The sequence below is a fragment of the Myotis nattereri genome (genome assembly GCF_964212035.1).
Source record: "Myotis nattereri genome assembly, chromosome: 2".
Classification (NCBI taxonomy): Eukaryota; Metazoa; Chordata; class Mammalia; order Chiroptera; family Vespertilionidae; genus Myotis; species Myotis nattereri.
In genome coordinates, this window is record NC_138076.1 from 124,356,676 (window position 1) to 124,372,084 (window position 15,409).

At 43.1% G+C, this 15,409-nt stretch overlaps 1 protein-coding gene and 1 pseudogene across 2 annotated transcripts in view; both read left to right on the plus strand.

The window, feature by feature from the left end:
* Window positions 1-15,409, plus strand: part of TULP3 (TUB like protein 3) — a 90,209-nt gene that overhangs the window by 50,331 nt on the left and 24,469 nt on the right. Inside the window, exon 2 of the mRNA XM_081082561.1 lies at window positions 1,058-1,109. Coding sequence (XP_080938687.1) covers window positions 1,058-1,109 — 52 coding nt within the window. The remainder of the gene's footprint in view (window positions 1-1,057; window positions 1,110-15,409) is intronic.
* On the plus strand, window positions 4,851-5,865 carry LOC308512875 (SIN3-HDAC complex-associated factor-like; annotated as a pseudogene). Its single transcript has 2 exons — window positions 4,851-5,059; window positions 5,305-5,865. The product of its transcript is annotated as an SIN3-HDAC complex-associated factor-like (transcript).

Sequence of the window (15,409 nt, forward strand, 5' to 3'; positions counted from 1 at the left end):
ACACACACACACACACACACACAAACATTGATGTGAGAGAGAAACATAGATTGGCTGCCTCCTGTACTCATCCTGACTGGGAATGGAACCCCCAACCTGGATATGTGCCTGGACCAGCATATGGGACGATGCTCCAACCAACTGTAAGCTCCCAGTAGAAGTTCATTATACAAGTAATTTAGGATCATTTCTGCTTTGTTTTATAGTTTATTCTTTCCAAGAATGTTGGGTAACAAAATAAAATCTTAAATTAGGAAAAGGCTTCAGAGAGAGTTTTTAAAAAGTTAAAAATTAGGGCCCTAGCTAGTTTGGCTTAGTGGATAGAGCATTGGCCTGTGGACTGAAGGGTCCCGGGTTCAATTCTAGTGAAGGGCACATGCCCAAGTTGCAGGCTGGATCCCCAGTAGGGGGTGTGCAGGAGGCAGCCAATCAATGATTCTCTCTTGTCATTGATGTTTCTATCTCTCTCTCCCTCTCCCTTCCTCTCTGAAATCAATAAAAATGTATTTTTAAAAAAGTTCAAAAGGATTTGATTTATCAATTGAAGATGTCATTTGATTCCATTTTTGTTGTTTTCTTCCATAAAAAAAAAAACACACACACAAAAACACCTGTTGCCCTAGCCGGTTGCTCAGTGGTTAGAGTGCTGGCTCTCAGATTGAAGGGTTGTGGGTTCAGTTCCAGTCAAGGGCACACGTACTTTGGTTGCAGGTTTGATCTGCCCCCCACCTCCACCCCATGCCAGTGGGGGGGAGTTCTGGAGGCAACCAATTGATGTGTCACTCTCACTCACATCAATGTTTCTCTCTTTCTGTCTCTCCTCCTCCCTTCCACTCTCTCTAATAATCAATGGCAAAAATATCCTCAGGTCCTCTGTTGAATAATTGTGGCAGTAAGGATGGCAAGTCAGTGTGGGCAGCATTCTAAAACTGATGCTTTCCCTAAGGCAGAATTCATTGATTCCAAATAGCCCATGGTAATACATGGAAAAGATAAAATTGACATGGTTTTAAAAGGATTTTCTCTATACATGTTTTTTTCCACTTTTTCAAAACAGTGCCTTTGAAGATGAGGCTATGAAGCTTCGACAGCTGAAACTCGATAATCAGGTGAGTAGAGTCTTCTCTTCTGAAATAAGTGGAGAGCTATACTGACCATGATGCTGATAGTCTTGACTCTGAAGTCTTGGCAGGGTCATGGAAAGAAGACCCGATAGGAAAAGGCTCTGATATTACTCACTCAGCAGTGTCTAGACTTAGTATCTGCTGAACCAAGGCCCTGGGCTATGGCAAGACCAAAGTGCTTTGAGGACATCAGCAGTAAAACTGGCCTTAGATCTGTAATCACTGAAAATTCCTTGGTACCTTTTATAAGAATTTGAAGAATGTTAACATTGTAATTCTATGTACTTATTTGGTCTTACTGCCGTAAGTACCTCTCTACACTGTAATCTCACTTAACTACAATATTTTTTTCTTACCCTAATCTGCAGATCTGAACATGCTGTTATTTTTTTAAAAACTTCCATTGCCTGCAGAATAATTTTCTTCACAGCACTGATCCCAATTTTAGCTACACATTAAATTTTTTTGCAATGATTTGATTTATGCTTGTTTCCTCCACTAGACTAAGTAAGTTCCATGAGAACAGGAAGCAAGTCTATTTATGATGACTGTTATATCAGAAGTTCCTAGCATAAGGCTGGGTACATAATCTTCATTAAATACTTGAGTGAAGGAAGGAATAAGTGAACAGAGTTTTGTGTTGCCACATACTATCCTCATCATGATTACTCAGCTTAGAACCTATACCCAACATAGCATATTTGATTTTTCATATGAATGTCACTTATTTTCATCCTCACCTGATATTTTTTTCATTGATTTCTAGAGAGAGTAGAAGGGAGGGAGGGGGAGAGAGAGAGAAACATTGACGTGAGAGAGACACATTGATTGGTTGCCTCCCGCAAGATCCCCTAGGAGGGCTGGGGAACCTGGAACCAAGGTACATGCCCTAGATTGAGAATCAAACCCTGACTCTTCACATCAGTCTGCAGGCTGATGCTCCACTAAGAAAACCAGCCAGGGCTCAGATGGATGTTTTTTTAGTCAGGAAATTCTATAGCTCTAGTCTACTGAGTGTTTAAACTCCACAGGTAACTAAAAAACCTCTAAAGCTTTGTCTTCCTTACGTTGCTGTTGGAATTAATAATGGGACTTACAGCATAACAAATTAAAGGTGGAATTATTAAAAACTAGGAAAGGGGTCTCGGCATAGCATGCAGGGATGTGTAGAGCAACCCTCCACGTAGGGCAAGGTGGAGATGCAGACTGGAATGCCACGCCTGTCCCTGGAACAGCACTGGTACTTGTGCTTGCGGGTGGCAGTCCCTGCATGGCACCTTTCAAAACTTTTGTGGCGATGGCATTTCCCTGGAGACTGTTGTCGAGTTCCACTACCATTCAGGCCACCAAATGGTGGAGCTCGGTGCCCAGTGATCTCACGTGCAAGCCTGAGACCTGCTTCAAGGCTACGGTGATTGCCTCCAATGTCAGCTGCACCAGCGCCTACTTGCCAGGGCCTTCCTCACCTGCTGCCTCAGGAAGTGCATGGAGAGGAGCGAACCTGGAGCCTCAGTGCTCGGACAGGGCTGCGCAGCTTGGCCTCAAAGGCCTGACTAATGACAGCAGTGCCACTGCTATAAGGTAACTATAGCTTCATTGCCCTTGGCGAGGGCACCACAGGACGGGCTGATGTGGACAGGACCTTGGAACCCCTGGACCTGTGTTCTGATCTTTCCCCATGTTCTGGTGGCAGTGCATAGGACAGACCTTGCCTGCGCTGGGGAGTGAGTGCCTAGCCACTCTACCTTCCACAACCTGAGGGCCAGGCCCCCTACCAGCCAGTCACCTCTATCACCGCATATGTCCAGCTCCAGATTGATCAGTAAAATCCACTTTCAGGCTTAGGGGTCCCTCAGGACAAGCTGACTGATGCCCAAGGCTGGGGACCCCAGTGTGGGTGACCCTTAAGCCTTCCTAGGGGAAGCCCTGCTGTAGTGCTTTTTATGGCTTGAAAACACTGCTGAGGTTAATACACCAGCTGCAGCCTCCCTCTATCTGGCTTCCTTTAAAGAGATTGGGGAACTTTTTTATTTTTCAAAATATATTTTTATTGATTTCAGAGAGGAAGGGAGGAGAGAGAGATAGAAACATCAGTGATAAGAGAGAATCATTGATCAGCTGCCTCCTGCACGCCCCACACTGGGGATCGAGCCCACAACCCAGGCATGTGCCCTGACCGGGAATCGAACCGTGACCTCATGATTCATAAGTCAATGCTCAACCACTGAGCCACACTTGCCAGGCCTGGGGAATATGTTAAGCAGATCTAGTTTTTTTGGCAGAGTGGAAAATAGGAACAAACTTCCCAGCAAATATAGATGGCTGCCTGGGCACCTTCCTCTGCAAGGTATTCTGCTTCTCAGTGGAGACCCCGCTAGGGTTATGCATCTGTCATGTCCGTGAGGGTGTGAATAAACAATTCTTTCTAATACTGGAAAAGGAAAGAAAACTAGAAAATAAACTAATCTTTCTGGGATCATGGGGAAAATTCTGATTATATATATGTTTATTGCTACCATAAATATCAGAATAATTGTAATGAACTCTTATTTTCTATGTTCCATTGCATATGGTAATAATTCAAATAATACAAAAAATATATTTGATGAAAAATATCCATACCCCCCCCCCCCCACTACTTGGCTCAGTTCTTAACCAGAGGCAGTCACAGACTTCTAGTATATCCTAGAAGACATAAAATTTAGAAAGCCGAATCTATGCCTTCCTGGCCAGCGGTAGCAACTGCAGAACCATAGGAGGTAATCTTTCTAGGCCAGGCAGCTGAGGAGGAAGGAGCCATTGGATGTGGGGTTGGCCTGGTATGTATTCTGCACCTCTGGAAAGTTATTGCCGTGGAACCGATAGGGGCGAGGTGTATAATAGAAATAGAATCACAGTTGTTTAGTAGCTACTCACTATAACGAAGAGATTTTCTTATAGACTCGGGAAACTGGAGGATGTGTTGCAGGAGAAGAACAGGCTCTGAAGATAAAGCAGCCCCAGAGCTGAGATGAGCCTGTTACTCAAAAGAAAATACATTTTAAGCTCAGATCAAGGACAGGACCTATCTGAAGGGAGACACCATTCTGGGCTCATCTTTATCAGGGCTAATCTTTGCAAGGACAATGATAGAAAGCAGACCCTGGGAACTCACTAACTTTAAATTTTGTTCCTAGTCTCTAACCATCCTATATAATAAAAGGGTAATATGTAAATTGACCAAATGGTGGAACCAATGGTTGCTATGATGCTCACTGACCATGAGGGGGCAGACACTCAACACAGGAGCTGCCCTCAGCCCTCAGGCCCTGATTGCCTGTTCAGGGCCTGCTGGCCAACCTCTCGGTCCCTTCCCCTGGCCGGCAGGCTCCGATTGCCCAATGGGGAACGGGGAACTGGGGGTGCGTGGCAGTGGGGGATGGGGACGGCAGCCGGAGAAGATGACCCTGATTGCAGACCAGGCCTAGGGATGGTACCCGTGCACTAATTTTGTGCGCCGGGCCTCTAGTATCATACAGAAGGGCTGACTTGAATTGAAATGTCAGAGCAATCTTTTCAGGGTGTTACACCTGCTGCTCTCTCAGATTGCCTGCTATCTGATAGACACACCATAAAGATTCAACTTCATCTCTACTTACTTGACTCCCGCAGTGGCAGGCAGCTTGGACCCTTTCATTTTTTGTATCAGAACAGCTGTTTTTGGAAGACTGTTACCCAGCAGAAAAGATGTTTGGTTTTTACAAGCCATAGATGTATTAAAGGATAGACGACTGCTGTATTTGCAGAGATAAATTCTCCAGTTCTCAATTCAGACAGTAAATGCTATGAAAAGGACTTCCAGACCCTTTTTGTGTTGCATGAGACTCATTCAGGAGACATCTGTAATGCCTATGTCCTGCTTGTGAAAAGATGGAAGAAATTACTAGCAGGATTAAAAAACCAAAACAAAACAAAACTGGAGCCCTAACCAGTTTGACTCAGTGGGTAGAGCATCGGCCTGCGGACTGCAGGGTCCCAGGTTCGATTCTGGTCAAGGGCATGTACCTTGGTTGCAGGCACATTCCCAATAGGCAGAGTGCAGGAGGCAGCTGATTGATGTTTCTCTCTCATCGATGTTTCTAACTCTCTATTCCTCTCCCTCTCCCTTCCTCTCTGTAAAAAAATAAAAATATATTTAAACAAAAAAACTGGAATCATGTGGTAGGTGCAAGGCCAGGACCCAGTCTATAGACTAACTTGAAACCAAAGAAAGTGAAAATTCTACCTGGAAACAGGATAAAAAGCAAGCAGATCAGCAAATTGCAGAAGGAATTGAAACATTGTAATTCTGATGCTCACAGACCCACCGGAGTGCCTCCCCAGCTCAATCTCCTTGTTATAGTAACCAGTCAGATGATGGCTCAGAGACAGGGATGGCTTCGGGCGGGCTCTACCAGAATGCCAGGTTTTTTTTTCCTTTTTAGATCTCACATACTGGAAAAGACAGAACATATGTTGTGGGATTTTCTATAAAGGCGTTTTGGGAAAGTCCTTATTGACACACATCTATTCAAGCCTTGCTGTAGCAATGAGAAAGCAGCCTCTGAGAAGCCGGGGGCCAGAGCCCCTGCCCAGCGCCACCCCAGTGGCCCCTGAGGTTTATGTAGAAGGAGAACAAAATGCAATTTAAATTTTAGAAGAAAAGCAACAAACAAACCCACAGCAACAAAAATGATCCTCCTGTGTTTAACTCGGATATCTGCTATTCTGCCAGAAGACAACTTCTGGAATAGTTCTGAATGGATTACTTTTCCTTCCTTTCCACAAGTTCCACCAACTGAAGCCAGTATCTAGTTTATAAAAGAAAAAAAAAAAATATATATATATATATATAAAGTTTAAAGTGCTGAGAATTTCAGAGGAAACGGAATGCTGCTGTAAAATGCTCTTTAAGTCTTTCTTTTAAATCCCCTTCTAACGAATGAAACTAGGGTGATTTCAGGAGACAGAGATAGGATTTGTTGTATGATAGACATATGTAGTCTTAACCTTTTTATTTTGAAAAATTTTTTTTAAATACATTTTGGCTGCAGTATTGGTAGACTATACTATAGTATAGATCATTTCTACTTCTGTGTTTATTTATTTATTTATTCATTACTAGGTCTCAACCACAGTCTTCTTTTTTTTCTTTCACAGTCTTCTTTTATTAAATTTAAATTTTATTTTTATTTTAGAAAGAGATAGAGAAACATTGATATGTACTCCGACTGGGGATGGAACCCGCAATGTTGTCATATCAGGATGATGCTCTAACCAACTGAGCTACCGGGCCAGGGCCACGGTCTTCTTTATCCTCTTTGCCTGTGGGATGTACTGTATGTAGCCATGCACTTTGTATTAATACATTAGAAATATACAAATCTGTTTGTACTTTTTATACTGTTGGATACTTATAATCAAAACTTTTACTAGATTATTGAATACATTTAATCTTATTAGAAAAAAAGGGTAAAATTTTATAGGATTTTTTTAAATTCTAAAAATATCTATTTGGACCAGATGTATAAATTTTAATGTTAAATAGTATATTCAAATGCTTAAGAGCCCTGAAATGCACAAGAAGGGGATTACTCAGCAGAGCATAAGAGAATTTCCACAAATGCAAGTTGAACATTCAAATGGCCTGTAACAAGAAAGGGGGTACAACCTTGTGAGTAAAGCATTGGGTTGGTACTCAGAAGACTTTGGTTCTACTCCTTTTATTTATTTTTATTTTTTTGTTAATTCTCACCTGAGTATATTTTTCCATTGATTTTTAGAGAGATTGGAGGGGGAGAGACAGAGAAACATCAGTGTGAGAGAGATATATCGATTGGTTGCCTCCTGCACAGGGATTGAGCCTGCAACCGAGGTATGTGCCCTTGACTAGAATCGAACCTGAGACCCTTCAGTCTGCGGGCCAACACTCTATCCGCTGAGCCAAACCAGCTAGGGCAATTCTAGTGCTTTTATTTACTTATTTATTTTTAATTTTTTTTTTATTGATTTCAGAGAGGAAGGTAGAGGGAGAGAGAGAGAGAAACATCAATGATGAGAGAGAATCACTGATTGGCCTCCTGCATGCCTCCATTGGGGACTGAGCCTGCAACCCAGGCATGTACCCTTGACTAGAATCAAACCGGGGACCCTTCAGTCTGCAGGCCAACACTCTATCCACTGAGGCAAACCGGCTAGGGCAATTCTAGTGCTTTCAGATCTGCCATTAATAGCTGTGTAATTTTAGGTAAGATCCTCAAAGTTGGGCCCCAGTCTTCTGATTATAGAGCTATTTTCGTGGGCATGAATTGATATTATATATTCTTTTTTTTAATATTTTTTATTGATTTTTTATAGAGAGGAAGGGTGAGGGATAGTGAGTTAGAAACATCAATGATGAGAGAATCATCGATCAGCTGCCTCCTGCACCTCTCCTACTGGGGATATGCCTGCAACCCAGGTACATGCCCTTGACCGGAATCGAACCTGGGACCTTTCAGTCTGCAGGCCGACGCTCTATCCACTGAGCCAAACCAGTTTCGGCTGATATTATAAATTCTTGATTTGCGTTTCCCTAATGACTAATGATGGTTGAGCATTTTTAAAGTACTTAGTGGCCATTTGTGTGTCTTCCTAGGAGAAATGTCTATCCAAATCCTTTGCCCATTTTTGTTGTTAATCCTCACCCAAGGATATTTTTCCATTTGTTTTTTAGAGAGAGGGGAATGGAGGGGGAGAGACAGAGAGAGGAGACATCGATGTGAGAGAGACACATTGATTGGTTGCCTCCTCCACCAACTGGGGCCTGCAACTGAGGCACGTGCCCTTGACAGGAATCAAACCTGGGACTCTTCAATTTGTGGTGGATGCTCTATTCAATGAGCCAAACCAGGTATGGTCCTTTGCCCATTTTAAAATTGGGTTATTGTCTTTTTGTTGTTGAGTTGTAAGAGTTCTTTATATAGTATAAACTTAAGTTTCTTATCAGAAATATTACTTGTAGATATTTTCTACAGTTCTATTGTTGTATGCACTTTTAGTATCATGTCTAAGAAACCATTGTCTACCCAAGGCTGCAAAGACTTGCTACTTGGTTTTCTTCAAAGAGTTTTGTACTTTCTCTGATGTTTTGAGTGTATTTTTATGTATGATGTGAGGTGAGAGTCCAGCTTCATTCTTTCGCATGTAGATATCCAGTTGCCCCACCACATTTATTGAAAAGCTATCTTTCCCATGAAGTATATTTTGCTTTTATTTTTACTAGTTTCAGTATGGTGCTCATATTTTCAGGGTATGTGGATACCTTAGCTGGATATATATAAATAAATAGGTAATATGCAAATTGTCCGGGATACCGTAACGTCACGACCGTTCAGGAGGAGGCTGCATGTGCAGGTGGGCGGGAGGGGACTGCGTGTGAGGTGAGGCAAGCCACGGATGCTGCGATGGCTTGAGCAGGCTCGGAGTGGAGAGACAGGAGGGGCCTGCCAGCTCCGGCTGCGGCAGTTTTGAGCAAACCCAGAGAGCGGAGACTGTGGGGGCCTGCCAGTGCCGGCCGTAGCGGCTTTGAGCAGGCCTGGAGAGTGGAGATGGGGGTGGGGGGTGGGGGGGGGCCTGCCAGCAGCCATGCACCAGCAGTCCCACCTCTGCACGTGAGCTGCAGAGGAAACACCTTTTCTGACCACTCATTGGCTAAGGTCCCAGTACGCCACTTGTAGTGTTCTTGGTAACTTGGGTAATAAGAATCCAAGAAGGTGATCCAGGGTTTTTCCACCTCACTCCTGGAAGAAAAAACAAAGGTCTGCTGCTGGAGGGGCTAAGAAATGTCATATCCTGCCCTAGCCAGTTTGGCTCAGTGGATAGAGCCTTGGCCTGCGGATCGCAGGATCTGGGTTCGATTCTGATCAAGGGTATGCACCTAGGTTGCAGGCTCCTCCCTGGCCGGGGCCCAGGTCAGGGCTCATGCAGGAGACAACCAATCAAAGTGTCCCTCTCACATTGATGTTTCTCTCTGTCTTTCCCTCTCTCTTCCATGCTCTCTAAAAATCAATGGAAAAATATCCTCAGGTGAGAATAAAAAAGGAAGGAAGGAAGGAAAGAAGGGAGGGAGGGAGGGAGAGAGAGAGAAAGAAAGAGGAAAGAAAGAAAGAAAGAAAGAAGGAAGGAAGGAAGGAAGGAAGGAAGGAAGGAAGGAAGGAAGAAAGAAAAGGAAGAAAGAAAGAAAAAGGAAGAAGAAAAGAAAAAAGAAAAGGAAAGAAAGAAAGAAAAGAAAAGAAAGGTCATATCCTATGAAAGAGACATCTTGAAAATGCCTACAGAAAGTTGTCATTTTTTTCGTGGTGAAGGGACTGGAGTCTGTGTTGATGAAAACACTTTGGTGGCTGCGGCAGCCAGCAGCAGCAGCAGCCAGCAGCAGCAGTGGCCAGCAGCAGCGGCAGCCAGCAGCAGCAGCAGCAGTGGGGTGATGGAGGTGGCGCCTTCCCCTGTCAGCCTGGTCACCTCCCACAGAGGACATCCCCTCTGTCAGTTGGACATCCCCTGAGGGCTCTCGGACTGTGAGAGGGGGCAGGCTGGGCTGAGGGACACCCCCCCCCTCCCAGTGCATGAATTTCATGCACTGGGCCTCTAGTAGAATATAAAGATTTTCAGACTCAGTGATGTTACTGAGTCATGAGTACGCATTAGGTAGGAAATATTTGTGCCATCTGGTGTACAATTAATTAAAATATAATATAGTCTCTTTAGGTCAGGTTGCCTATCTATTTGTTAACACCCTTCTAAGAGAGGCAGTCATCAGTGCATTGAACTGGTATTTTAAGAAGACTGATTTAAAACTTTTAGTTTTATCATTCTATGATCTCACTTTGTATGCCAGGAAAGCTAGTTATTTTTAGCCAAACTGATAGATATCAGGCAACCATTCTGAACTCGTTGGTTGTACCTTGTAGTCAGCCAGTCTATTCAAGAGTGTCATAATGTAACCAGCCTATCATCTCTAGGGAGTCCTTGGAAAACTGAGAATCAGTGAGTGAAGTTAAGCTATCATTAATGTGAGGCTTGCCTGAACTAGAGGCCCAGTGCACAAAATTCGTGCACGGGTAGGGTTCCTAGGCCTGGCCAGTGATCAGGCCTGGGCCTGCCTTCATTCTGTGCCACCCCCTGGTGGTCAGCGCACGTCATGGCAAGTAGTCAAACTCCCGGTTGGCCGAACTCTCCAGGGGACAATTTGCATATTAGCCTTTTATTATATAGGATTGGATTAAGACCTTTGATGGAAATTACCCCCATTTCCCATCTAATCTCCTTTATTTCCTCATTTATTTTGGAATCACTATTCAATATCTTGCCCCCAGAAAAATCTAGCATACCACCAGATTCTGGAGAAGATGGATCCTTTGAGTTATTTTTCAGTTTCCAAAGGAACTGGGAAATTTAAAGGTTATGTAGCACTTAAATCCTGAAGGCAACATATTTTAATTGCACATAGAGCATCAAACCTTGGGTTCTCTTCCTGATTCGCCTGACCTTCCCCTAAGTTTGTAAGGAGTCCTTTGTGTATGCAGCCTTTAAAGCACTCTTAGCTTTTTAGGGAAGATAAAACATAAATGAGTCCTGGCTGGGTGGCTCAGTTGGTTAGAGCATCTTCCCAATATACCAAGGTTGCAGGTTTGATCCTTGGTCAGGACACATAAAAGAATCAAACCATGAATGCATAAATAATTGAACAACAAAGCAATGTTTCTCCCATCCTCCCTCTCTAAAATCAATAAATACAAAAAATTTTAGCCTGGCTAGGGTGGCTCAATGGTTGAGTATCAACCTATGAACCAGGAGGTCATGGTTCAATTTCTGGCCAGGGCACATGCCTGGGTTGTGGGCTTGATCCCCAGTAGGGGGCATGCAGGAGGCAGCCGATCAATGATTCTCTCTCATCGTTGATGTTTCTATCTCTCTCTTCCTCTCCCTTCCTCTCTGAAATCAATAAAAATATATATTTTTAAAAAACTCAATTAGCACCTCTCTTATCCCTCATCCAAACCATGTGAGGGTGATTAGAGTGCTACATCAGGTGACAGTTTTTACCAAATATCAGTTTGCCCATACATAATGTTGAATTTAAATAAATAGCCAGATATTTCTCCAGCAAAATGGGTTTATTCAGGAATAGCAAGGAATTGTGGTTTGGGACATTCAGTCTAATGGCAAACTATGGGCAAGTCCAGAAAAACAAAGGTGAGAACCACTTTTTTATGGACTTGGGAGGCACTGTCGTAAGTGAAGCGTGTTGGAGGACTGAAAGTTTCAGATGTAGTGATTTTCCATTGGCTGAGTTATGACAGTCTCCCATTAGCTGAGCTGTTACTGGGCAAGGAGGACTCTTTCTGATGAGGTAGTAAAGTACTAGTATTATCACCTCCTGTCAGAGATGCAAGGTACCTACTGTCTCTTCCTGTTGGGGTCAACAGTTTGTATTGAGTGACATGTGTGAGAACTCTCTTCTACCCTCCTGACTTCATTTGAATGAAGTTTCTGTTTATTTTCATAGTAGATATTTTATGATTTTTCTTATTTACAAATTTGGACAATAGTAGGATATATTCAGTTCTGTAATATAGTAGCAGTGCCCTGAAGTTCACAGTTTGAATCTATAGTTGTTGGTTTTTTTAAATTTTAGTTTTATTTTGAGGTCTGAAGAGTCTGAACAAAATTTCTAGAGATACTGTGTAGTGGGTTGAAGTATGCTATCAGCTTTAAGGTGCTGCCACTCTCCTCTATCCCCCGCCCCCCTCATCTCAACCCTCAACTCTTTTGTGTGTATCGGTTTCTGTCCCTAGCTGTCTATTACAACCATGAGGACTCGGAGCTCTGGGTAACCTTTATATGCCCCTCCCTAGACATTACAGTTGATTTGGAATTCCTTATGGGGCTTCTGCACATTGTGAGTGATACCCTTTGACACCTGCACATGGATTCTTAGTCACCTAAGAATACCGCTATTCTTACTGAAGGGAGAAAGTGCCCCTTATCTTTGGAGCCAAGCGAGTTCAGGCTCTCATTTATCCAGCAAAATGTTTTGTTCAGACTCCCAGCACGCAATTCCAATTGAAAAGCCAAAGTTAATAACCCAGTCACCCATTCTTTTCTCCTGTCCTGGGTTACCTTGACCCTATTTTTAGCCTTATCCCTTAACATTTAACTCCACCTAAGGACTGGGGATCAAGCCCACAACCTGACCATGTGCCGTGACTGGGAATCAAACCAAGGACCTTTCAGTGCCTGGGACAACACTCAAGCAACTGAGCCACATCAGCCAGGGCATGAAACCTCTTCTTTAAAACTTAATGTAGTATAAACATTTCCTTATGTTAGTATTTAAAAATTATTTTAATGAATTGCATCATGTATTTGAACTGTAATATATCTCTATACTGTGAAATGTCAAGAGTATTTTAAAGTTTACTTATTGATAATGTCATCATGAACATATATTTATATATATATCCTTGTGCAGAATTTTGATTCAAAGTAAGATAAAAATAGTTCATTTACTCATTTTTTCTCTCAACAGATATTTATGGAGTAACTGCTTTGTGCCATTTCTCTCAGGAGTCAAAATTGGGGGGGAGGGGCTTTCCATTCCACCTTAGGTTCTTTAGATATGAGCTGATTGGTCAGTTACAGTTGGGCATTCTAGGCTTGGTTGCTAAGATATGAATATTTCTCAACAGTTGAGCAGTAGTCTCAGGAGACATTTCTGTGTCATCTGACTGCTTTCTCATGTGCATTTGTTGTTGGTGAGAGAATAGAAATAGGATCAGACCTAGAGCAGAGGTGAGTTCAAGATGAGAAATAAAGTTGGACAGTTGGCTGTCTGTATGGGTTTGTGACTCTGTATTATATAGATCTTCTACACCTCTCAATCTCTAGTGCAGGACAGTGTTGAAGGCTGTTTCTGACTAATTGGATCAGGCAAAGACTCAAAGCCTCCAGAGACTGCCTCTCTACAGCAGTCGTTCTCAATCTTGGCTGCACGTTAGAATCACCTGGGAATCTTTTCAAAATCCTGATTTCTGGGTCTCATCCTCTGGAAATTCTGTTTCTTTGTTAAGGGGTGAGGCCACAACATTATTAACAAAGAAACAGAATTTCTGGAGGATGAGGCCCAGAAATCAGGATTTTGAAAAGATTCCCAGGTGATTCTAATGTGCAGTCAAGGTTGAGAACCACTGATCTACAGACTACTAGGATTCTGACTTGATTTGCCCCCAGGCAATCGTCCTCAGGTGTGGTGAGAGTTTTTTCAACAGGGTGGGGCAGTTGCTTCTGCCTGGAGGCTAATTGTTACTTTTAATCTCTCAAGTGGCCTCAGGGCAAGGTGTTTTCCAATGGGGTGTGTCCACTGTCTTCCCCCCAGGCAAGGCAAATGTCTTTGTGGGAAAGATGTCCTCCGCTGTGTGAGGGAATGACTCAGCCCAGGAAACTTGGGTGTCTGCCTTCTGAGCTCTGTCCCCTGAGTCCCCAGTCCTAGGTTCTACTCTCATAGCTCCAGTCCACTTCACCCTCCCTCTGCCAGAGCACAAGGTGAGTGGCTCCACAGGGAATTTTTTGTGTTGGCCCTTTAAGAGGGTGCCAGAACTTGCAGCTGGCATTCCCTGGCAGACAGTAACTCACTGCTTTTCACAGCTAGATGTTATGTGGGTAACCTCCTCAGTTTGGTGCTCTCTGCTGGGGAACCCAGCTTTGGAATTAGATCCCAGAGTTCTCAGTGGCACCCCCACCTCCCTCCACAGCTGAGGTCTCTCTCTGGGACTTCAGTTGCCATCTGTGGGTGCCCAGCTAGCCCTTTCGTGCCTCCACCACTCCTACCAGTCTCTATGCAGTCTCCACCTTCAGTCCTTGGGTATCAGGGTTCTCTCCTGTGAGTTTTCCATTGATTATTCAGGAAGCCTTTCTGAACATGCTCATGGGAGCATGTTCGTGCAGCATCCTCCTATTCTGCCGCCATTTTTAATCCTAAAAATGTATTTTTATTGATTTCAGAGAAAAAGGGAAAGGGAGAGAAAGATAGAAACATCAATGATGAGAGAGAATCATTGATCAGCTTCCTCCTGCATGCTCCACGATGGGGATCCAACCTGCAACCTAAGCATATGCCCTGACCAGGAATTGAACCGTGACCTCCTGGTTTGTAGGTTAACGCTCAACCACTGAGCTATGAAGGCTGGGCTGAGCTGTTTTTTTATTTTTATTTTTTAAGTTGTTGATATAAGTAAGTTTAAATTTGGTAGAGGAAGGCTTCACCAGATACCTCGACAGGATCATCATGACCACGAATTTAGTTGGCCGTGTACAGGTCTAAGAATGTGGTTTTGTTAGTGAACCGAGATGTACCATGTGACACCTAGCTCTTTGGCTCCCCTTTTCTAGACCACAAACATACCTGTCAAACTCACAACAATCAGTTTTGAAACCAGATATCAATTCATTAATTTACAATGAGAACTCTGACTCTTCCAGTGTACATTCAGTTCTGCGCATGATTCTTTATTCTTGGGAATATGATGCCTAAGAAGTTAAATTGAAAATTAGAAGGCTGATTGGTAAGCAAGGAGTCAGAGGAAATGAAATTAGATTGTGCTGAGGGATAGTTAATTAAGCCATGACGTCTTTTATAGTTTCTTGTGCTTAAAATGAGTAAGCTCTTCCGTAAAGAGAATACTCTTGTCTACCAGATTTAGTATTTCTCTTTCTTGGACAGGCTGGCTGCACTCTGAGAAATTCTAGCTCCTTGGTTCCCCTTTTCTAGACCACAAACAGGATACTCTTTTTCTATAGAACATTTTTTTCTTTAAATATATTAATAAAATGGACTAGCTATAGCTTGTGTTTTTGTTTCATCAACTCTTTCACAGTTAGGAGACTATATGACACTAAATAGCAGTGGCCACATGTGGTAGTTTCATGTCTTTATTATTATTATTTTATTGATTTCAGAAAGGAAGGGAAAGGAAAGAGATAGAAACATCAATGATGAGAGAGGATCATTGATTGGCTGCTTCCTGCACACCCCCTACTGTAGGTTGAGCCCGCAACCTGGCCATGTGCCTTTGACTGGAATCAAACCTGGGACTCTTCAGTCCGCAGGCTGATGTTCTATCCACTGTGCCAAACCAGCTAGGGCAGTTTCTCATGTCTTTATACTTCATATTTACCATATGTGCAGGCAGGTTACTTCTTATCCATTATACAAGATTTATTTGCTAGAA